Raw genomic sequence first — 22,539 nt, 5'->3', positions numbered from 1 at the left:
GAAGGTGTGAGAAGATGCATTTCATCTCACGGGTCATTCCGAGGATTACCAGAATGGAGACAATGAAAGACTCTAGCCAGAAATGTACAAGGAAGGAAAGAATATTCTACTAAACTGTATTCAATGGAAACCTATAGAGGAGGAAGGGATCTTCACTTCACCCCTTAGCCACACACTGGAGGAAACCAAGTACATGAAAATTGCTGGCTGGGCATCTTCAGCCCCAGCACAATAGCTGCTTTAAAGAAAGAAACACACGGCAACTCTGAGGCCTATTTGTTGAGATGCTCAATATGAAGACACCATAGTCTCCTAAAGAGGAAATTTATCCCACACCCCATTTCTTGGTTTGCCCTTCCAATTTCTCCCTAAGAATTGTACAGCAAACCCTCTTGAGAGCTACCAAAAGCTGAAAACCAGGAGCACTGCTGGGCTCACTTAAAGTGTGGCCTGTGTCCTGCCCTCACCCAAAAACCACTTAATGGACGACTTGTCCACAAAGACTCCCCCTAGCAAGCAAGCAAGCAGGAGGCACTTCTGACCAACAGCTTGTGGCTATAATAATAATATAATATAATAATTTATTATTTGTACCCCGCCCATCTGGCTGGGCTTCCCCAGCCACTCTGGGCGGCTTCCACAGAAACCAAAAAAACACTAAAATATCATACATTAAAAACTTCCCTGAACAGGGCTGCCTTAAGATGTCTTCTGAATGTCAGGTAGTTGTTTATCATTTTGACATCTGATGGGAGGGCGTTCCACAGGGCGGGCGCCACTACCGAAAAGGCCCTCTGCCTGGTTCCCTGTAGCTTTGCTTCTTGCAATGAGGGAACCGCCAGAAGGCCCTCGGTGCTGGACCTCAGTGTCCGGGTTGAACAATGGGGGTGGAGACGCTCCTTCAGGTATACTGGGCCGAGGCCATTTAGGGCTTTGAAGGTCAGCACCAACACTTTGAATTGTGCTCGGAAACGTACTGGGAGCCAATGTAGGTCTTTCAAGACCGGTGTTATGTGGTCTCGGCGGCCGCCCCCAGTCACCAGTCTAGCTGCCGCATTCTGGATTAGCTGTAGTTTCCGAGTCACCTTCAAAGGTAGCCCCACGTAGAGCGCATTGCAGTAGTCCAAGCGGGAGATAACTAGAGCATGCACCACTCTGGCAAGACAGTCCGCGGGCAGGTAGGGTCTCAGCCTGCGTACCAGGTGGAGTTGGTAGACAGCTGCCCTGGATACAGAATTGACCTGCTGGTGATACTATTCCACGGAGAAGCGCTAAATGACGGTAAGCATCCGAAATCAGCAACAATTTTTTTGGATGGGGGAGATGAAGAGAAGCAGCCCACACTTGTGCAAGTAGTTATGCTCATCTGCTCTGTGCTCAGCATTGTAAGAAATACACTGTCAGTCTGTTTACACAGATAGTCCTTTAATACTGGGTTTAGTACAAGGGTTTCTTCATCTATTCCAGGATTATAATATAGAAGTACTTCTAGAGGAAAATTACACTTAACACATAAAGTGCCTATCCATCACACGGTGCCGCTGTCACCTGAAGTGAGACACAGACAGACAACTTCTTGCCACCATTTATTTTTGAATGTATTCATGGAGGATACATGCTGCATTCTTCACCACAGATACAAAGACACTGTATCTGCTGATTTCTGTATCGCTCTTCCTACAACACAGACTCTTACCATTTGCCTGTTAGATTTCAATATCTGATGACATGCACAGCGTGAAAAAAGGGGGGAAAGAAAACTAAAAGATCAAATTGAAGTACAGTATGACAGAGTAAGGCTATGAATTAGAAAGAGAGACAGAGGAGATAGATAGGAGAGAGAGCGAGAGAGAGGCAGAGACATTCACAGAAAAAACATTCTCTCTTAGCTTCAACCGTGACAAAATTCTTGGTTGAAACCACTGTGTCCCATTCTGCCGCAGATTTCAGGTTGGTTAAAATGATCTCATGGGGAGGGAAAAGAAACTCTGCCTGCAGTGCAACTATGACTGATAACAAATAAGCATTTAGCCACAGATGATGCATGGCCAAACTGCTCCTTATCGCTTGACAGGGTGAAGCCAAGCTGTACCCTGGAGTGATTTTTATTGTGGCAGACCTGGACCATCAAAACCCTCAGTCTCACTTTCAATGTGAACAGGCTACGAACGGCCTAGGAAGCAACCGAAAAAGGAGAGCCTGGAGGCTCAAACTGACTACTGAATTAGTTCAGCTATGGTACCAAGGTTGCTGGCAACTGCCAGCAATAGGTGAATTTTGCTGCAATGACATGGATAGCACAGAACCAAGTTGCTGAATTCTGTTGTGGGACGCCACCACTAATTGCCACTCCCCGATCCTATGCATGCACAGACAAGGAGGAAAGCAGACACAATCCTCCTTCACTGCTAAATGGAATAAATGTTGTGACTAAGTTATAAACCCAGAAGTCCTTGTTCTGATGGCACTTCCCCCATAAACTTGCCAGGTAGCCTTAATGTAATTCCCAACCTCTCAACCTGCCTACATCCAATTTGCAATACAGGAAAGAGTAATGCAATCACCCCGTAAGGATTAGAGAGAACATATGTCAGCCCAATTAACACAGTTAAGTGCTCTGTTAAAGTATTTTGAGTTATTCGCCACCATATCAAGGCACTGAGTGCATTGACATAGTGATCCTCAAGTTGGGCAAGCCAACAGCATTTTTAACATTTCCAAACAGCTGGAAGAGACTGGACTAACCACCACATGATAAACACAAAGACCATTATGCTCTGCTATGATCTGGGCAGCCCAAGAACAAGATCTCTGCATTATCCAAGTGGAGGTACCCTCACATTATTCTTGTTTAGAAGGCCACCATATGCTTTTGCACACTTATAACAATGGTTGCATGAGAGGTCAAAGCCTACAGAAAATCATATTTAAATAGCTTAAGACACCCATGGTTTAAATATGCCTAACAAGTGATTTTGCAGTCGATGGAACATAAACTTCCCAGGAACGTTACAGGTGAGTGTGATTTCTCTATCGTAAGTGTGCATTCTACCTTACCTGGCCATTTCCCAGCAATGAAGTGTCTTCTCCCATCAGAATATATGAGCCAAAGAAGAAAACAAAAGCATGAACGAATCCCAGGAAGGTCCAGTAAAGGAAAGGCTTAAAGCCCAAGTGGGAATTTTTACTGATGTCTCTGTAAAGGGAAAAGGATACAAGGCCTTTACTGCTACTTTCCAATTAACAGAAAGCCCATTTTACGTAATTCTGGATGCACTTGAGATACAATCACCATTGCATCAGAGAGCACCTCTTCTGGTAAAACCATAAAAACGTTCTCTAGCCACCTGAGATGCAATAGGATAAACATCTGATAGCGTCGCTGCAAAATTAAATGATGTACTGACCTTGCGGCCTCCAGGAACATTCCCCAATGAGCCAGTTTCCCCCATTTGTCAAAATACAATTGGCTTGATTGATGAATTTATGGGAGCCAGGACTTAAACAGATAAACTGACCTTTTAACAGATCAAGCAGTACATTTCAAGCTTTGAAACCAGAGGGCTTCACAGGTTCTTAGCTTTTGCAGCTCTGTGGTGATGTGGTTCAGGCCAGTCTCTCAAAAAAAATCTCTTGGCATTCTCGAGCAAAATTCTTAAATTAACAAAACCTAGGATTCAAATGTTAAGGGTAGCATCTCCGTAGTTTTCGGAGCGGAATGGAAACATCTGTGACTGACCTCCCTCAACAAATGAAGGCAGCCAGCTATCCATCCTGACATTTGATTTTGAAGTTTTACTCCGTACCCGATTTGAAGAATGAAAAGTACCATGGCAGGTTCAATAGTTTTCCAAGCAAAGAAAACTATTTTGCGTATTCTGAGTGTCATTCTGTCAAACAGATGAGAAGATGTTCTGTCATACTATCAGAGAAGGGAGAGGAGAGGACAGCTTTTTGGTGTTCCCTGCACCGACACAAACGTTCCTGAACGTTATTAAAAACTGACCTCGTGAACATGTGATTGCCTTATAGCAGGGGGTGGGGAACCTGTGACTCTTCCAGATGTTGCTGAAACTACAAATCCCATCATCTCTCACGGTTGGGACCAAGCTGATGTGGATGGGAGTTGCAGTCCAGCAATATCTGGAGCGCCAGGGGCTCCCTAGCCTCAGAGTTACAGCCTGACCCTTGGACTCATTTAGCCTAGTGTTGCCTCCCTTTCTTTGCAACAGTCTCAGCCCAGTCCTGCTGTCATAAACGGGAGATAGCTAGACTGAGCAAGGAATCTTCCATGTGCAAACTATATACAGTGGTACCTCGGGTTACAAACTTAATTCGTTCCGGAGGTCCGTTCTTAAGCTGAAACCATTCTTAACCTGAGGTACCACTTTAGCTAATGGGACCTCTGGCGCGTGATTTCCGTTCACATCCTGGGGCAAAGTTCACAACCAGGAGCAGCTACTTCGGAGTTAGCGGGTCTCATAACCTGAAGCATTCATAACCAGAGGTACCACTGTATTTGCTTTGACGACTGACTGTGGCTCATCCACTTTTCAGTTATTCAGTGTTCACAAGAAGAATATCTGCCAGTTACATGGAAACAAGCAGGCTGGGATCATCTAGTACTGGTGCTTTTAACAGCTTCTGGTGCCACTGTTTTTCTACCACTTGAGGTGGTGGTGGGGGGGGAATGCCCCATTACTCATTTATTAATCACAGCCCTCCCCCCAGCAGCGCATGCTTACCGATACAGCGTTGGCTTGCTGTGTAATACATGGGGATGCACGTGCTGTTCAAAAAGACTGTACATGAGGACTGGCAGGGAGGTGAAACAAATGTTGTACAAAGTCAGGTACACACTGTCGTACAGAGTCTGAAAAGCAGGAAAGGAGGGGAATTAGTGGTTCTGAAATGCAGAAACAGGAGACAGGACTTACGAGTCAAAAGTGCTCAGTTGCGAGCAATTCAAAAGCCAGGTTTTATTTCTATAAAACCAAAAGGCATCCAGTTCTATAACGTCAAAGATACACCACAAAACCAATATGCCCCCATTCCCTCACTGCAGCTTACTTACAGTGATGCTTCAAACCACAAGAACTAGTGAATGTTACGAGTTCATCATGCTTTAAATGTGTTTTCAGCTTCCTAGCACAAGGCTACCTCTTTTGAAGTTTCTCGTAGACCCTAACACCTCAGAGAAAGGAAAAAGGTTGGCACCCAACCAACTGGTACAAAGATGGGTATCACTTCACTTTGTGCATCTCTCATTCTGCAGGGCAAAGTCTTTAAATGACCCTTGAGGCTATTTTCACATTGAAAATAAAAATCTTCCCCACAGACACGGAAGAGTTCTTGTATATTTCTACGACTTTACAAATGATAATTTTAAAGGAAGATAGACAAAAAAAGGGGGGGATAGAGAAGAGAAGTGATACCAAGATGTTAAAGGTAAAGGTAAAGGACCCCTGACAGTCAAGTCCAATCGCGAATGACTCTGGGGTTGCGGCGCTCATCTCGCTTTACTGGCTGAGGGAGCCGGCGTTTGTCTGCAGACAGTTTTTCCATGGCATGTGGCCAGCATGACTAAGCCACTTCTGGCGAAACCAGAGCAGCGCACAGAAACGTTGTTTACCTTCCCACCAGAGCGGTACCTATTTATCTACTTGCACTTTGACGTGCTTTTGAACTGCTAGGTTGGCAGGAGCTGGGACTGAGCAATGGGAGCTCACTCCGTCAGGGACCAAGATGATACTTAAGGGTTATTTGGCTGTAGGAACAGTCATTCTGTTTTAGCTATCGTATAATATAAAATATTCTATTTTTCTTTCTCTCACTTCTCTATATCCACCCATAAATGCATTGCGGTGGGGTGTGGAACTGGAAGAAACATTCAAATGAATACTTACTTGTTGTGAAAACAAGCAAAAGAATTGATATAAAAACTGTGGTGTAATAAAGCACACATTCTGGAAAACAAAAAGTGGAGAAGAACCAGTTAAGCGACATCAGGCAAGTACAGCATATCACGGATATTAAAACGGGTCTAAGTTTATATAGGCCACTAGCCATAATATTTAATTAGGAATCCTAGGAGGAACAGAGCAAATCCCAACCTTACACAGATTTTTAATCCTGGACACTATCAAATTCAGGATCAGGGTAATAAGATACAGCTAGCTAGGACACACTGGCTGGACTAAAAAGGAAAGTTCTAATGTGGGTAATATTCATGATACACTAAAATGCTCTCCTGTATCTCAGATACCATCGTTTCCATTACCAAATAAAGAATCTCAGGTCCTAAGTCTACACTAGAGTGAAGACTTAACAGCTCTGACAATTATGGTTTACAAATAGAGAGCATGTGGACCCTGCCTCCCCCCCCCCCCGAGGGATCCCTCCTTCCTTGTCTATTGACCATGGTTTTTCATTATGTGTTCATTACATGGAAGCCACAGTTACCTTATAAAACTAGGTAAAGTATGATCACATCTTGTGCACAATGAACTTGCACAATTTCAACCTTGTGTGGTTGAAGGCTGGCTGGCTCAAATCCTAAAAATTAATTGCACATAAGGCAGAGAGCTAAAAAGCTCCTTTTGCACTGGGTTTTCCCAGCATGGAAAGAGATGTTAAGCTCTCATACTTAATTTCTGGGCTCCAGGATGCTCTTGTGAGATTTTACAGGAACTCAGATGGCCCCGTGAGATCTTGCGAGAGCATCCCAGAGCCTGGAAAGCAAGCTGGAAAGCTCTCTGCCTTGCTTGGAAGGTAAGGTTCACCATATGGGGGTGGTTCAAGTATATACACATTTTTTGTGTAGATGTGCCATCCCTGGAATGTAACCCCCGACCCATGACACAATACTACTGTACTGAAACTACCTGGTTTGCAAACCATGCTGTTTAAATGACAATCATTTTCAGCTTGAATCCCAAGTTAAGGGAAGGGAAGTTACCATACTCTTATCCCATCTGCAAACCCCAAAAGGCCTATCTGGAAGACCAGAGGGCGTTCTTGAGGAATGCAGGATGGAGCAAAAGAAGAAGAAGAAACAGGAAAATTTCCTTCTCTAATGTAAGAAAGTTCCAGACTGAGTCAGTTAAAGGTATCTCAGCTCTGCCAATAAATGTTAAGAATGCAAAGTACCATGCTGAAGACAATTCCATATTATAGCTTTGAATGATGTGTGTGGCAATGCAGAGTCCTTAAAAGACCCGCAGTGGATAACTTCTGAAGTTATGTGTTTGGTTAACTGAGGTCCTGTTTAGGCATTTCTGAATGTTCTTCCACCTGGTGCAGTTAACCTTAAGGAAGTACCATCAGAACAAAATGTTTCTAGCAACAGAAAGATGCAGTCATGATCTGCAGGAACTTACCTTGTAAAAAAAGTACTGTACAAGGGTTGCTATTCTAATATAATAAAGGTGGCCGTGGACCAAAAGTAATTTGGAAAGAAATTTAAATCTTGCAATTGCATAGTCACTGTTTCTTACAGCTTGTCTTCCTTCTTTACCCATAATACCTGTAATATATGGAGAAGAAAAGAAAAATTAAGGTGAATTTATCACCTGCCCCCAAGGCATGCAAAAATCAAAGGCAGTGGCCTGAAACACAGTAAAACTAACACAAGCAACTGGAAAAAATGACTAGAAGAGAGGTCTTGCACGTGTAAGGCTGTGTTATTGTTGTTGTTGTTGTCGTATAGTCTGGGGCTTTTAATAACAACAACAAGCCCAATAATGCTCAGTTCCGTACTGCAGGAATGAACTCAATTCATGTAGCACAAGTTTCTAAAAAAATCACTTGCCTGTTGGTTTGGATTAGAAATAAAAAGGCCACATGTAATTAGCATCACTGTGTGAGAGCAAGTAGGTGAATAAAAATGAAGGCTTCTAATTTTTGCAAGAAAATACTGGCGTAGTATTTTCCCTGTGTAAATGGTCTTCTAGAACAGATTCTGCCCAACTCTATACACTCTTACAGATGCTGTAGTGCTACAGAAAAGGGCTGGTGCTCAGCACCTCCTTCTGGCATTCTGAATTGTTGCGAGTGTGTATTGAATTGTATTAATTCATCAATGGTTTTTTTTGTTGCTTTATTTGTATGCTACTGCATTTTTGATACTATTATAGGGATTGTGATGTTTGCTAATTTTCAATGCCATTGCCATTACTGTGAGCTGCTTTGAGCACAATACAAAGGTTAAATCAATGGAGTGGAAAGCAAGCTAAGCGTCTACAAAGTAAGGACACACAAACTCAAGTCCCACGTATGCTCCCCCCCCCCGCTTCTTTACATAGGTATTTCCCCTATTTTCTTTTTGGCACCAGGTACTTGGAAGGTCAATGGAAGGGCTGCTTCTGCAGACTGGCATTTTCACCATCTGCTAGCCCTTTCCGTCATGTCCCTCTGGGAGAACCTGGACTGGGTCATATATTCCCAGCGGTCAGAAGTCACTGCCTCCCCCCCCAAGCATATCCTCCTTCCTCAGCTGGGTGCCCTCTGGATGTTTTGCGCTACAACTCCCATCAGCCCAAGCCAGGCACCAGGCTGAGGAAGGCTGTTCTATTTTTTTTAAAGTAATATTTATTAAAATTTTACAAACAATAAGAAGTTTCAAAGTTTAAACATAAAAAATAAGAACAAATAATAACCCTAATAAAAGAAAAAAGAGCTACAAGTATACAAAAACAAATCACGTGAAAAATGCAAAATAGAAAACAGTTAAAAAGAAGAATAAAAAAGAAAGAAATCAATATTTTCATATCTTATACTTCATTTACTAGTTTCCTGACCTCCTCACACCTCCCTTTTTGTATTCCAGTTCAGATATTTAGTTCAGCAAGTCCTTACCCTCTATCATTTGTCCTTGCTCAACATCTTAACCTATTTTAAATATATATTTTCCACCATTATCAATCCATATTTACATACTCTTGTTAATCTTTTTACCAATACCGCTTGTTTTCAATCCAACATCTCTTTAACATTCATTAATTTTACAGTATTTCTGCAAATAGTCTTTAATTTTTTTCCAATCTTCTTCTACCACCTCTTCTCCCTGATCTCGGATTCTGCCAGTCATTTCTGCCAATTCCATGTAGTCCATCATGAGGAAGGCTGTTCTAAACTATATCATACCTTTGCTTTAAAAATTGTAAGCCTCTTTAGAAGAAAACCTTGGCTAAAAGGGAGCTATAAATACATTTTTATATGTCATCCGTGTGCAGACAGAGTCTCTTGTTTATCCCCCAGGTCTTTCGTGCACAGAGCAGATACGTATCATAACTCCACTTATTGAATGCAAGGAGACTCTGAAGACTCCAAAACAAAAAAACCTAGATAGAACTGCACAACAAGAAGGCTCTTACCTATCCCAACATGAGCTTCCTGTATCATGCTCACATCATTAGCTCCATCTCCTATAGCTAACGTGATAGGCTTCTCTGGAGAGGTTTTCAACAGCCGCACAACCTGTACAGAAAAAAGGGTTTTAAAAAATGGAACCCCAAGTACTGCCTTTTGGGGTTGTTGTTTTTTTTGGAGCTGCTCAAATACAAAATGCCATTAGCAATGTCAGTACGCAGGACAGTGATTAAGAATCCACCAAAGCTTGCATACATTAAAAAAATACTTTAAGCTTCTTGGGGTAAGGACCTACCCCCTCTGTTCTCCAGACGCAGATTAAGGGAGTAATGTATTCTTGGATGGTAGCTGGAAGTCAAATTTTTGATGCCTAGAGTAAGAATGTGGACTGTAATGTTTTCGCAAGTTTCAGGCTTGCTCTATAACCATTCAAGTGCGACAGACTACATCAGTATAGAGTACTTGAATGGGAGATAGGAAGGGCGTGGCTATGCTGCTGTTTGGCTCTCAACCAGTCCATTAAAGGTAAAGGGACCCCTGACCATTAGGTCCAGTCGTGACCGACTGGGGTTGTGGCGCTCATCTCGCTTTATTGGCCGAGGGAGCCGGCGTACAGCTTCCGGGTCATGTGGCCAGCATGACTAAGCTGCTTCTGGCGAACCAGAGCAGCACACAGAAATGCTGTTTACTTTCCCTCCAGAGCTGTACCTATTTATCTACTTGCACATGCTTTCGAACTGCTAGGTTGGCAGGAGCAGGGACTGAGCAATGGGAGCTCACCTCGTCACCGGGATTCGAACTGCCGACCTTCTGATCAGCAAGTCCTAGGCTCTGTGGTTTAACCCACAGCGCCACCCGCGTCCCGAACCAGTCCATTAGCAAGGCATTAAATAAATAACAGAGGATGCTACAAGTGTTGAGGGCGCCTCCACAGCAGATCGTGGCTGCCAGATGACCCTGCAACCTAAGCAAATTACCTTTGCTTTCTGCAGAGGCGCCATGCGACAGCACAGGACGGCAGAGCAATTTCTGCAGACTTCCATGAAGAGCTTCTCGTGCTGCCTGAGTGCGAGGGAGAGGCTGGTCCCGTCCACCACCAGCCCATGCTGGATTACATGGTCCTCCTCTATTCTAACAAGGGAAGGAGGAAATGTTACTGCTTGCACTCCATTCCTCACCCCCACCCCCTTTTGCTGAAGACCAAATCCTCAAAAGAACCCGAAGGACAAAGATCCCCTCTCCTTTCTCAAAGCAACAGGCTTGGTAGCATCAGGTGAAGAGTCATGCCGGAAAGATGGGAGATGCAAAGCGACTGGCTTATTTATGTATCGAGAGAGTTCTGCATTAAGAGCTGTTAACGTTATCCACCCGGACACAGCACAGCATTTTACCTTCTGGCTAGCTGCCTCAGCTGCTCTGCACATGTACTGTCTGATTTGTGTTGCACAAGTTCCAGGATGTTCATGGTTCTATGGAAGTGTCCGCAAGATAAACTGACACTGACAGCGGTTTCGTGCTTGTCGCCAGTGAGCACCCACACTTTAATACCTGCCAGCCGGAGCGCTTCTATGGTTTCCTGGACTTTGTCTTGGAGTCTGAAAGTAAAACAAGCCATTCTCGTCAACAATGCTACAACTGATTTGTTTATGATTACAATGTGTCTCCCCGTGCTTGATTTAGTCTGGTTTTGCTAAAGAAGCCCTGTTCTCAAATCACCGGAAGAGTTATTCTAGAAATGCTCTGGCTTCTGAGATTATCCTATCCGCAGTCCGCACACTCTCAAGCATGCCTTTTCCAACCACAAATGTTTAAAAACCCTCCACAAATTCTCTGAATTCCAGTTTTAATACCAAGTTCAGTGTTTTGTTTCAGGCCCCAGTAGAGCGCAGGTGGCGCTGTGGTGTAAACCACTGAGCCTTGGGCTTGCCGATCGGAAGGTAGGCGGTTTGAATCCCCATGAAGGGGTGAGCTCCCATTGCTTAGTCCCAGCTCCTGCCAACCTAGCAGTTCGAAAGCACGTCAAAGTGCAAGTAGATACATAGGTACCTTATCCAGAGGGAAGGTAAACGGCATTTCCGTGCACTGCTCTGGTTTCACCAGAAGTGGCTTAGTCATGCTGGCCACATGACCCGGAAAAACTGTCTGTGGACAAACGCCGGCTCCCTCGGCCAGTAAAGCGAGATGAGTGCCGCAACCCCAGAGTCGTTTCCAACTGGATTTAACTGTCAGGGGTCCTTTACCTTTCACCGGTAGAGCTTATAATGCATATTATGTATGTATATTATGTATATAATACCTGCACTAGCTTCAAGAGGCACCCATTATCTTAGGTTACTACACCAAGCCTTTACACACCTCACTTTTAAACATTTGTATTTGGTAACATACTTCACCAAATTCAATGAATGCTCATGCCTGCTACCGAAGTGGTCAGAGGACAATCCCAAGGAGGACTATTGCCAGGCGTTTTTTCTAGTGTCAGGCTGGCTGGCATAAGGTATATAGCACAGCCACACAATTACGATTTTCCAGCCACTGAACACCCAAGGTTTTGATGCCGAGAGCATTGATTTCAGCCCAGTACGTAGAAACTGCATGCTGCCTATTCACTTCCCATGATAGTATGGAGTTCAGAGCGAAGTTACTGCACTTGCAACTACAGGTGCAATGGCCCTGACTGTACTCTCTTGCATTCTGAGAGGGTGAGAAGCATCACAGACTCTGGCTACTTCCACACAGCTTATCATGTGATTGAGGGGTGGGATATATGCTCAGACCACCCCCACAGGAAGGGAACCAATTCCCAATTTGCATGGAACAGATTAATTTGCAAGCTGCCCTGCAGTGGGCAGAAGTCCCACATCCGAATAATTAGTTCAGGTAGTACATACTTGTCTTCCACTCCTGTAGCTCCAAGTAGTTCCAGGTCATTTTCTATAAAGTTATACACCTCCGACAATCGCTCTTCCCGCTGTTGTAAAGCGGTTTTTGCCTCAAAAAGGCGTTTTTCGACTTCCTGATACTCCTTAGCGGTGAATTTTCTGTAAGCTACACACAGAGTTCTTAATCCTTTCTGTGAAAAGCAAAAAGGGTTACTCAGCATTAGATAGGTTCAGCTGACATCCATCAGATTTCTAAATGATTTACTGTTTATTTACAAGCTGGGTGGTGACCCATTCTCTACTTTACTCTCTTTCATGTATTTTGCTTTAGTTTCGTTTGCCATGTGGTGTTAAATGAGATCTTGTACGTGGCATATATTTTATATGCGTTTGTGGTACAGAAATAAATAAATGATTGACACCCAAAGGCCTGTTGTTGCCCCATATCTTGCAATAAACAAAATGAAGAGAAAGGGTAGGAAGAGCACCTGAAGGACAAAAGCAACGCAAAAACCAATTCCACAATACAACTGGTTGACCATAATCTGCAGGTGCTCAGGACAAGGCAGCTTTCATTCTATTATTATTCAGATTAAAAAAAGGGATAGCCCCCATCTCACTGCTCTGGCCTCTCGCAAGGGAGTGGCACTTTTTCAAGGCGTTCACATCACGGGAATGACAGTGGCCATAGAAGCCTATCAGCAGGGAGTAGCTGACACAAATTCAACTTTTACTCAACCCTGCCTGGGTGTCTGAGCTGACAAGCCCCTGAAGGAGACAGCAAGGGGCGGGGAATCCTCCATGTATGAATCAAGTTACAGGGAACCAGGCAGAGGGCCTTCTCGGTAGTGGCACCCTCCCTGTGGAACGCCCTCCCACCAGATGTCAAAGAGAACAACAACTACCAGCCTTTTAGAAGACATCTGAAGGCAGCCCTGTTTAGGGAAGCTTTTAATGTTTGATGTATTACAGTATTTTAATATTTTTTTGGAAGCCGCCCAGAGTGGCTGGGGAAGCCCAGCCAGATGGGTGGGGTATAAATAAATAAAACTATTATTATTATTATTATTATTATTATTATTATTAGCTCTTAGACCCACACTGAACAGTCATCAATCTTCTGTATCCATAAGTCATCTGTGTCAACCACAGCACTAACTGGTTCTCAACTTTGGCAGAAGTTTTACGTAGATCTACTAGCAAATTTGAAAGAAAAGCAAAAAAACCCCACTTCTACATACCAAAGCAAATTCATCCACATGAATTCTGGTTTTTTCTACCTCTCCACTTGTACTGCGAGGAAGAATAACGGATTCTGCACCTTTGGTGAATAAGAGCTTCTCACCTGCAAAGGATTTAAGTGTAAATCATGTTTACAGTTCATAGTAACCTGTTCAGCATCCAGAAGAGTCCCCAACAAGGAAGCTGATGCAGGAATTTTTGGTTTAAGAAGCAAGGTAAGGAGCAATAAAAATGCATGATGTTTCTTACCTGATGGGCTTTCTACAATTACGCTCATTCTTCTGCGATTTGCATCAAACTCCAAAACATGTAGTAATTTGTACCTTCAAAAGGGAAAGATCATGTTTACAGTATGTATTAAAAAACTGAAGGCAAAAATATCAATACAGTATTACTTGTAAAACCTAACGAAGAGTCTTGTAGCACCTTAAAGACTTAACAAATCTATTATGGCACAAGTTTTTACAGACCGTACCATAAGTTTGTTAGTTACTTAAGATACTCAAGACTCTTGCTGTTTGCTGCCCAAAACTAAGGCAGCTACTCCTCTAGAAATTGTTGAATCTAAAGAACCACAAGAGAGCTACATAAAACTACATGCCTGCTGCTGTACTGATGAGGCTGGAGAAAAGAAGCAGCATTCTCCCAGCTCAGACACTGGGTGGCTGCAGGAACAGGGAGCAGCTTTTAACCGAGACTCAAGGGGCATCTGAGACTCAAGTGGCAGGTGAAGAAAAAGGGAATACGTGTACAGAAACAAGCATGTTTCTAGATATAATCCTTCTACCAAAGCTCTTCCATTTATCTAGTCTACGTTCCTTGTGTTTTCAGAATTCCTTTCCTTTGGAGGAACTCAATTTAGGACCACACACTTCTCTTCATTGTATATTAGAATATACACTTTGAACAAACAGAATGCTCGCTACATATTTATCTGAACGTGTTTTAAAACACTAGAATGTTTTAAAGCTGTGACCTGCCAAGCGACAGTTAAAAGCAACAAGCTTCTCGTTCGTGGCTTATGAAGAGCCACTGCCAATCAGACAAGAATGTATCTGTGACCGACATACAGCTATCATATTTTCAAGCAAACATATTATATAATTGGCATTTCCCCCCCACCTCATGCAGTTGCAATGTATCATAGATAATGACTAAATAAGCTAACTATGGTGAAGATATTGCAATCAAATCTGCCTTCAGGCCTGCCTCCATTTGTCATTTATGAATAATATGACATAACTGGACAAACTGATCAATAGGCATAATAAGTCCAACCAATGGCCCATCTAACTAAGTCTTGTTTAACCTCCACCCTAATATATAAGAATCTATAACTGGAAATGCCAGAGACTGAACTTAGGAGCCCAATGAGTTTCCAGTTAAACTTGAAAATGGAAAGCGTATTGCTGGTGGTCAACAAAGACTCTCTCAAGGCAAATTAAAAAAAAAAGTAATATAAACATTGTCAACTGGGAAACACTGGCCTGCAAGCTCTCCAGTTGGAGAACAGCCTTTACCAAAGGTGTCATGGGCTTTGAAGATGCTCGAACTCAGGAAAGGGAGAAATGTGCTAATGCGGCGGCACGCTTGGCAAACCCTCACTGTGATCAACTCCCACCTGGAAACCTATGTCCCCACTGTGGAAGGATGTGTGGATCCAGAACTGGCCTCCACAGTCACTTACGGAATCACTGTTAAAACCGTGTTTATGGAAGACAATCTTACTCAGCTTCGAGTGATTGCCAAAGAGAGTTCTCCTCTGAGATTAAAGGCAAGCCAATTAAACTGCTTTTTGCTAAGAGGGCATAATGCAGATTGGTTTGATGTATCAACACTGATTGAGACACCTTACAGAATCTTAGCGGTCTGAGAAACATTATTACTGCTTAATTACTAACCTTTCTGGCTTTCCACAGCTTTTAAGCTCCATACTTTCTGCGCTTGCTCCAGTAAACACAACACCAACCCTTAAAAATTTGGAAGAAAGAAGTCAGTTTAAAAAAGTGTCCCCATGAAAACAATTTGCTTGGATAATACCAATAAGCATACTGCCCCGCTCCAGCAGGAAGAATTATCTTAGAAATAAAACAATATTTTAAAGAAGAATTAAAGTCATTGTACAAGCAATCGTGATTCCAGACATAGAGCTAATCGGTAATACTTCTTAATTTCCCCTTCTGTGTCACTGGCCACTAATCAAGCTCAGAGATCACTGAGCTGTTTGGGGTTGGTATTCTTTTTCTAACATTTCTCCTGCAAATCTTTTGGTTCCTCTAAATATCATGGTGCGTCTATTTCATTACTCAGGAGCTACATTTTGACTAAAAGCTGTAAGCTGCAATTTTTTTGTATTGGAAAATTATTGTTTTATTAAGTTTTATATTATTTCAATACAGTCCTTTGTCCTATCAATGAAATAGTCCGTGTAATAATTAAAAACCTCTAACAATAACCCCCTCTGTATATATTTGTATATACATCATACAAAAACAGTACTGGCGGCTGACGTTCCAGCTGACCTTGTCTCAAAAGCACCTTTTCATCAAAGGAAAGTTACCAGTGAGGAAGGGCTATAGCTTGAAGAGGAAAGGAAGGGGCTAAAAGTCACTGCTACCCTCCTGCCAGAGATCTGGCCTTGTGCAAAGTTCCTCTGCATGATGACCTTGAGTCACTACTTCATTATGCATAGCTGCTCCAGGGGCCCCATGAGATATTAAAGAAAGTTATACTCTGACTGACTGGCACTCCAATAGCTACGCTTGCTTTATGAGCTAAATCAAGGAAAGGCAAAAAGCTTGGTTCATCACTCTCCTTGCTCTTCTGGGCTCAACGGGACAAACGATGCAAGTTTCAACTTCTCCAGCGTTGCCATTTTTGCCTGCTAAATAATGCACAGAACCTTGGCTTCTAATCCTCACCTGCGGGCAGCTTCGACTAAAGCCTTTTCATCTGGGGAGGAGGCATAGTATTCCAGCTGAGAGGATATGCCATTGCTACGCCAAGGACTGTCACAAATGCCGTCAGTTTGGTCATTATTAATTTGTACCGTGTGACAGAGGCAAACCGCTTTCAGGAAGATTTCTTCCTCTTCCGTCTGTTTTTAAAACATGAAGGCAAAACATGGTATTAATACAAGTTAACACAAAATTGACAAGCAATGCTTTTTATTCTTCTCTAAAGAAAGGAGTTACTAAAACCTGCGGAACTTTCAGACCAAAAGGGAAGAGAAGCAACTTCTCAGCAAACAACATAATCACTGTCTTCTCCTGAACCCTAAGACTGTGACACTTGTCTACTGCCAAACCTTGGAAATATCCAACCTGACATCATAAAATATCCTAAGTGCTGCAGGGTTATAGTGGATCTGCATCTTACAGCAAACGTGGTGCTACCAATCCTTTGCAGCAGTGGTATTGTGAGCTTGGGCAATACACAAGGCCACATTTCACAAAATCTAGAAGTCTCTCTCACACAAAAATGAGCCAAGAGGATGCACAACATATATAGTCGCTCTTGCTAAAGGTTGCACTCCTATGCAGCACTCACTTGGGGTAAAGCCCCACTGCAAGAAATCAGATTCGCTTCCAAGCAAGAACATGGATAGGCTCAAGATGCATGACTCAATGCCTTATGAGGAACGGCTAAGGGAGCTGGGCATGTTTAGCCTGGAGAAGAGGAGGTTAAGGGGTGATATGATAGCCATGTTCAAATATATAAAAGGATGTCACATAGAGGAGGGAGAAAGGTTGTTTTCTGCTGCTCCAGAGAAGCGGACACGGAGCAATGGATCCAAACTACAAGAAAGAAGATTCCACCTAAACATTAGGAAGAACTTCCTGACAGTAAGAGCTGTTCGACAGTGGAATTTGCTGCCAAGGAGTGTGGTGGAGTCTCCTCCTTTGGAGGTCTTTAAGCAGAGGCTTGACAACCATATGTCAGGAGTGCTCTGATGGTGTTTCCTGCTTGGCAGGGGGTTGGACTCGATGGCCCTTGTGGTCTCTTCCAACTCTATGATTCTATGACTCCAATCCAATGAACGTTAACTTGGAAAATGTCCCATGGAACACTGTTCGAAGTAAGCGTGCACATCATCTGGCTGTTCTCTCCATATAAACAATTCACTGTCCCTCAAAAAAAAAGCACCTAAACCTCTGCTCAACGATCATTCAGTTCTCCTACTGAACACTTTTGCAACACAATCTTGAGGAGTGTTAAGCTACTTAACTGGAATATTACATGAGACATTAATCAATTGAAACTGGGAGAAAATCTTACCAGTCTAGGCTGTATTCCATCTGGAACATCCTCAATCAGCCCTTCTGGAACCAGTTTGCCATTGATCTCTTGGTACTTTATACCATTAATGGAACATTCCCGAAACTGCATCACATTTTCAGTTAATGTACCAGTTTTATCTGTAAACACATACTCCACCTATGGTAAGTTGAGAAGAGAGATAAGAAAAATAAGTTTAGAAGCAGTGAAACCATCTTTGCCTGTTCCCCCACCTGCACACAAAATGTTGATGTGATCTGTAGGACACAAGGCAGAACCGAGAGCAGTACTCAAATCCCATTACATAGCAAAACACTGGGGAAAAGCCACTCTCTCACCTTCAGTGCATAAAAGTACTTTCTTTTGTCTATCATGAATCGCTCAACACTGTTGACCTAACACACAAACACACATCAAGATAACACAGTTCTCTGGTTTCTGCAACCTGCATTATGGAAAGTTAGCATAAGTTTTGAATGTACAAAACTGTTTTACTCTGTGCTATACAATTTGTTCTACCGTCAGTGAGTAATAAAAAGGATCAAGGCACTATTGCATCGCATTGAAGCCCCAACCCACAGCAACTAAAAATCCCATTGAATTCTCTCTGGTCTCAGAGATTTCTACACATTTTCTAAGGGGTAGTAAGCGGCTTTTTAAAACTAAAGTTCTCAAGATAATGAATGTCAGTTCAAAATTCTGCAACTTTCCCATGCTTGTGTGAATTGTGCATCACTCTGCTTATAGGTAATGCAAAGTAAGTACACAAAATCACTGATCAATAACAACTTTAGAATGAATTCAGCAGATACTGGAATTATAGACTGTTCTGAACCTGGGTGGGGGAAATCATATTGAAACATCCATTCTATACCTGTCCCAGCTCTTCATTGAGGTCTGAAGTATTCACTTGGGCCTTCTCATTTGTTTCTTCATGATAGAGGTCAAGATCCCAACCAATAAAAAAAGATCCTAGAAATTTCTGCATCTCAACAGTCACGTACAGTGAAATGGGAATAATGAAGTTGTAAAGGACCAGGAAAGCAAGGAAGTCTGAAATAAATCTCAGAATCTGAATGAGAAAGAAAGAGAAATATTATTCACCAGACTGAAAGTGAAACATATTTATTTAAGAAGAAATAATAATCATTGCAAAATGCCCCACTGTCCTTTAGTCACTTGTTATCAAATGGACACTGCAACACCTCCTTCGAAAAGCTAACCTTTCTGTTTGGGTTTATATAAAAGCTTTGAACTGGGATGATTATTTTGTTTTTATTTTATTTAGGTTATAGTTGCATCCCACCTTCAGATAGCTTTGAGCGGCATCCATGGTTGCCCCCCCCCACTGCCATATTTTATCCACAAAGCAACCCTGTGAGGTCAGTTAATCTGAGAGACAGCAACAGAACCAAGATGACCCAGTATGCTTTGTTGTGGTTCAGTCAGGAACAGAACTCAACTCTCTGCAATGTAAGCCTAACCACCGTGCCACATCTTAAAATACACCTTTGCTATGAAATACTGGACCCTTTGCAAAGTGCCACCTAGGATGCAGTGCACCATTTTCCTAGGAAATCCTTTTGCAGTACTAACTTCATAGGCTAATGTGCCTCTGTAGACTTGGCTAGTGCATGCACAAACCAATGCCAGTATCAGTTACTCAATGTGCAAAATGGCTTGTAACAATGGACTGTCTCTCAAACTTGGGAAACTTACTTTCTTGCACTGCTCCCTAGAAGTGAAGAGAAGGAATCTCTGAGCAAGTAACTGTCTAACCAGTGTGACTACATCCCTCTAGTACTAGGCAAGGCAGCATGGGGGGGCGGGGGGCGGAAATCACCTAGAATGTGCACATAATTTTAAACTGTACCTTGCTGCTGTTTCTTTCATGATCAGTTTGCTGGTTATACCAAGGCTCATGCCACTTTTCTTCAGACTGCCAGGCATATTTCAATATTGTACTCAAGATTGCTTCAAAGAGGAGGATTATTAGATAGATAATCAAAAAGGAATTCATAGACCTAAGGAAACAAAATTGGTGGGTGCCCATTTAATGCACAAATATCCACAGGATGGCAATAACCCTGTGAAAAAAGCTTCATTAGCAAGCATGGAAGACTGGGCACAATTCAAACACAACCATACATTGCTGCAAAAACACATCCTCATGCATGTTTGTGGATGGAGATAAAAAGCAACTCCAGTTAAAAAATAAGAGGGTGATTCGGTCTTTGCGTGAATATGACCTTCTAGTTTGTAGCCAGAGGTCAAAATTGCCCACAGTAGAGGAAGATTATCTTGCTCAGGACAGAAGAAAGGAAGAACTGTTCAGTCTTACGTTCCCCTCCTGTTTCTAACCATCTCTGGTTGCGCAAGAAGAACGCTGCTCTTCCCTATGAGGAACAGGGGATGCAAAGTCAGGAGGAGAAATCCTCTGTTCCCAACCTAGGGAGAAAAGGGACTGGAAAGACAATATGGCTATGGGGGAGTTTGGAAGGACAGGCTCATTAAGCAGAAAGTGCAGCAAAGCAAATCCTTGGAGAGTGAAGGGCAAGTAGACACGGCTGATCAGTCCTAAAATACTCTGGACTACGTCAAATATTGTTTTTGTTTTTGTTGTTGTTTAGTCGTGTCCGACTCTTCGTGACCCCATGGACCAGAGCAGGCCAGGCACTCCTGTCTTCACATCAAATATAGAAGGCCCAATTCTTATGTCATTTTCCAGCACAACACCTCAGTTCTCTTCAAAAACATAAGAGATTACAATAGGATTCTTTTTCCATTCCCCCGAAAATTAGCACTTAAAACTTCCAGTTTTGCAGCTTACAATACCCTATGAGAACTTCTAAAGCATTACAATTTTCCAGTCAGTGAAAATCTGCAGGACACATACTTTTCTACTGCTGATCGTTTCTGTGATTTACTCTTGTAATTTAATGCCATCTTCGTCTCCATTCCTGTATACACTGCAACACCTACAACAAACAAAATCGATGTTTAGACTTGGTATCTGCAGCATGAGCTGATTAAAAAAGAAAAAAAGCAGAGTGCTATTTTTATCGTTGCGACTGCAAAGCCATACAAGAAACATTAGATTTGTAGCAATACTCTGTTATGAGAAACTGTGGGCTTGTTCAGATACAAAGCTAAATCCCAGCTTGGCGTCATGAGAACTAGCTGCAGTGCACACTCCCTGCCACCACCGCTGCCTCCGGCAACAGCTGTAAGGAGGCGTCTGAGAGTTATTGCTTCTGTTTTAATTTAACTGCAGCTTGTTTTGCCATCCCAAACTATGGACTAACTGTTGCTCACTATGGTTAGGGGAAAACCAACTGCTAACCATTGTTTATGAAGCTGTTTTATTTCAACTAATTGTTGTTAATCTTAACTATAATCTGGATTAACCATTGCTTATGCTGAACTGTGATGCATCTAAATGGAGGAAGCAGCCTCTTCTCTTCTCATGGTCATGCCAGAAGGGGGGAACAGGCCTGCCTTGTACAAAGTTATGTCCAAACACAGCCAATTTAAGTCCTATTGTGAGCTTGTTCTGAAGTCTGTGCTAATAGCCATTATACAAGGGGTATGTGAAACCCGTCAGCCATAAAGTTTTCATTTGTGGAATTTCCTCCCCGAAGAGTTGTGTCTAGCATTTTCATTAAGCAGTTTGCGTTGCACACTGAAGATGGACTTCTTTACTCAGGCTTTTGACCCCAGAGAGAGAGATTTTTAGGACCCAGACTACTCTTGTGACTGCCATTTGTTTTCAACTGTTTTCAATATTGTATTTTAAATTGCTGCAACCCACCCCAAGACCTTACGGTGAAGGGCAGGCAATACATCAAAGTATTAATTATCATTATTATTACATTTCATCTAATATACTGCAGTTGCACATGAAATTTGCTTTGAAAGTAACAGCCACCCAAGTCAAATGCTCCACAAAACTGCATCAGCTTTTTCACTCTTTGAAACATGCTTGGGAAACAGCTGGTCAGGCATATAACCACCAGGGTATTAATTAAGGCATTCCAAATGTAGATATGCTGGTTTTGCAACATCTTCATTGACTTTCAGTTGGTTTCAGAGTCCAATTCAAAGTGCTGCTTTTGCCCTTTAAAAGCCCTGTATTGTTTGTGTCCAGAATATGGCAAACTCTTATCTTTTCCTAAGGGGCTCTGCTCTGTGTTCACCCAGAGTCAAAGTATGGTTGGCAGAACGGTGGTACCTGGGACAAGGCCATCTCTGGAATGGCAGGAAGTCGGTGAAACTCCTTTCCCAAGGGACCAACTCCAACCTTTCTGTTAGTTTTTAGAAGCCAGACAGACATTTTATTCTAAAAGGAGGCTTTGCGGGGCTGGTAACTGCATTTCTGGTTGATGGGTCTGTTGGGTTTCTGCAGCACATTTAGTCTGTGACTATTTTAGCAGTCTGTAGAAACTGTACATTAATAATTATGGGTGTGGGCCCTTAAGCCACCCTGATTACTCAGGCTATGCTGGCGAATGGCAATGCCAGTGGCCTACTCAAAGGGAGAGTGGGAAGATGATTCAAGGTACACCAAAGTGTTCCCCTCTGACTGATGCTCAAGAGATAACTACATTCTGGGGAACCTGCCTCAAGAATCTTTGAGCAATTTGTGAAATACTTATGTGGTTACAAACCAAAAATTTCTTTGGTGTTTTTCAATCTTGCTCCACGAAGTAAGAGACTTTCAGGTCCAAGAGGTCTGAAAAAGAAAGAGCTCAATTTTTATGTTGACAGA

The 22,539-nt window shown here is 42.6% G+C and overlaps 1 protein-coding gene across 16 annotated transcripts in view; it reads right to left on the bottom strand.

Annotated features, from left to right (window-relative positions):
- Nucleotides 1–22,539, bottom strand: part of ATP11B (ATPase phospholipid transporting 11B (putative)) — an 82,455-nt gene that overhangs the window by 22,570 nt on the left and 37,346 nt on the right. For all 16 annotated transcript variants that reach the window (XR_014526346.1, XR_014526347.1, XR_014526348.1 and 13 more), the window contains exons 9-25: nucleotides 22,439–22,503; nucleotides 20,668–20,749; nucleotides 19,645–19,795; nucleotides 18,646–18,843; nucleotides 17,772–17,930; nucleotides 16,415–16,590; nucleotides 15,395–15,463; nucleotides 13,743–13,816; nucleotides 13,493–13,596; nucleotides 12,261–12,442; nucleotides 10,761–10,964; nucleotides 10,347–10,500; nucleotides 9,375–9,477; nucleotides 7,380–7,525; nucleotides 5,907–5,966; nucleotides 4,746–4,873; nucleotides 3,058–3,196 (exon numbers count right to left, since the gene is read on the bottom strand). Coding sequence is in view for 10 of the 16 variants with exons in the window: in XM_083503938.1 (XP_083360064.1) it covers nucleotides 3,058–3,196; nucleotides 4,746–4,873; nucleotides 5,907–5,966; nucleotides 7,380–7,525; nucleotides 9,375–9,477; nucleotides 10,347–10,500; nucleotides 10,761–10,964; nucleotides 12,261–12,442; nucleotides 13,493–13,596; nucleotides 13,743–13,816; nucleotides 15,395–15,463; nucleotides 16,415–16,590; nucleotides 17,772–17,930; nucleotides 18,646–18,843; nucleotides 19,645–19,795; nucleotides 20,668–20,749; nucleotides 22,439–22,503 (2,194 nt within the window). In the remaining 6 variants the exon portion in view is untranslated. The remainder of the gene's footprint in view (nucleotides 1–3,057; nucleotides 3,197–4,745; nucleotides 4,874–5,906; nucleotides 5,967–7,379; nucleotides 7,526–9,374; nucleotides 9,478–10,346; nucleotides 10,501–10,760; nucleotides 10,965–12,260; nucleotides 12,443–13,492; nucleotides 13,597–13,742; nucleotides 13,817–15,394; nucleotides 15,464–16,414; nucleotides 16,591–17,771; nucleotides 17,931–18,645; nucleotides 18,844–19,644; nucleotides 19,796–20,667; nucleotides 20,750–22,438; nucleotides 22,504–22,539) is intronic.

This window comes from Podarcis liolepis, assembly GCF_965112155.1.
Source record: "Podarcis liolepis genome assembly, chromosome: 5".
Lineage (NCBI taxonomy): Eukaryota > Metazoa > Chordata > Lepidosauria > Squamata > Lacertidae > Podarcis > Podarcis liolepis.
This window is presented reverse-complemented; position numbering and strand designations above follow the sequence as displayed.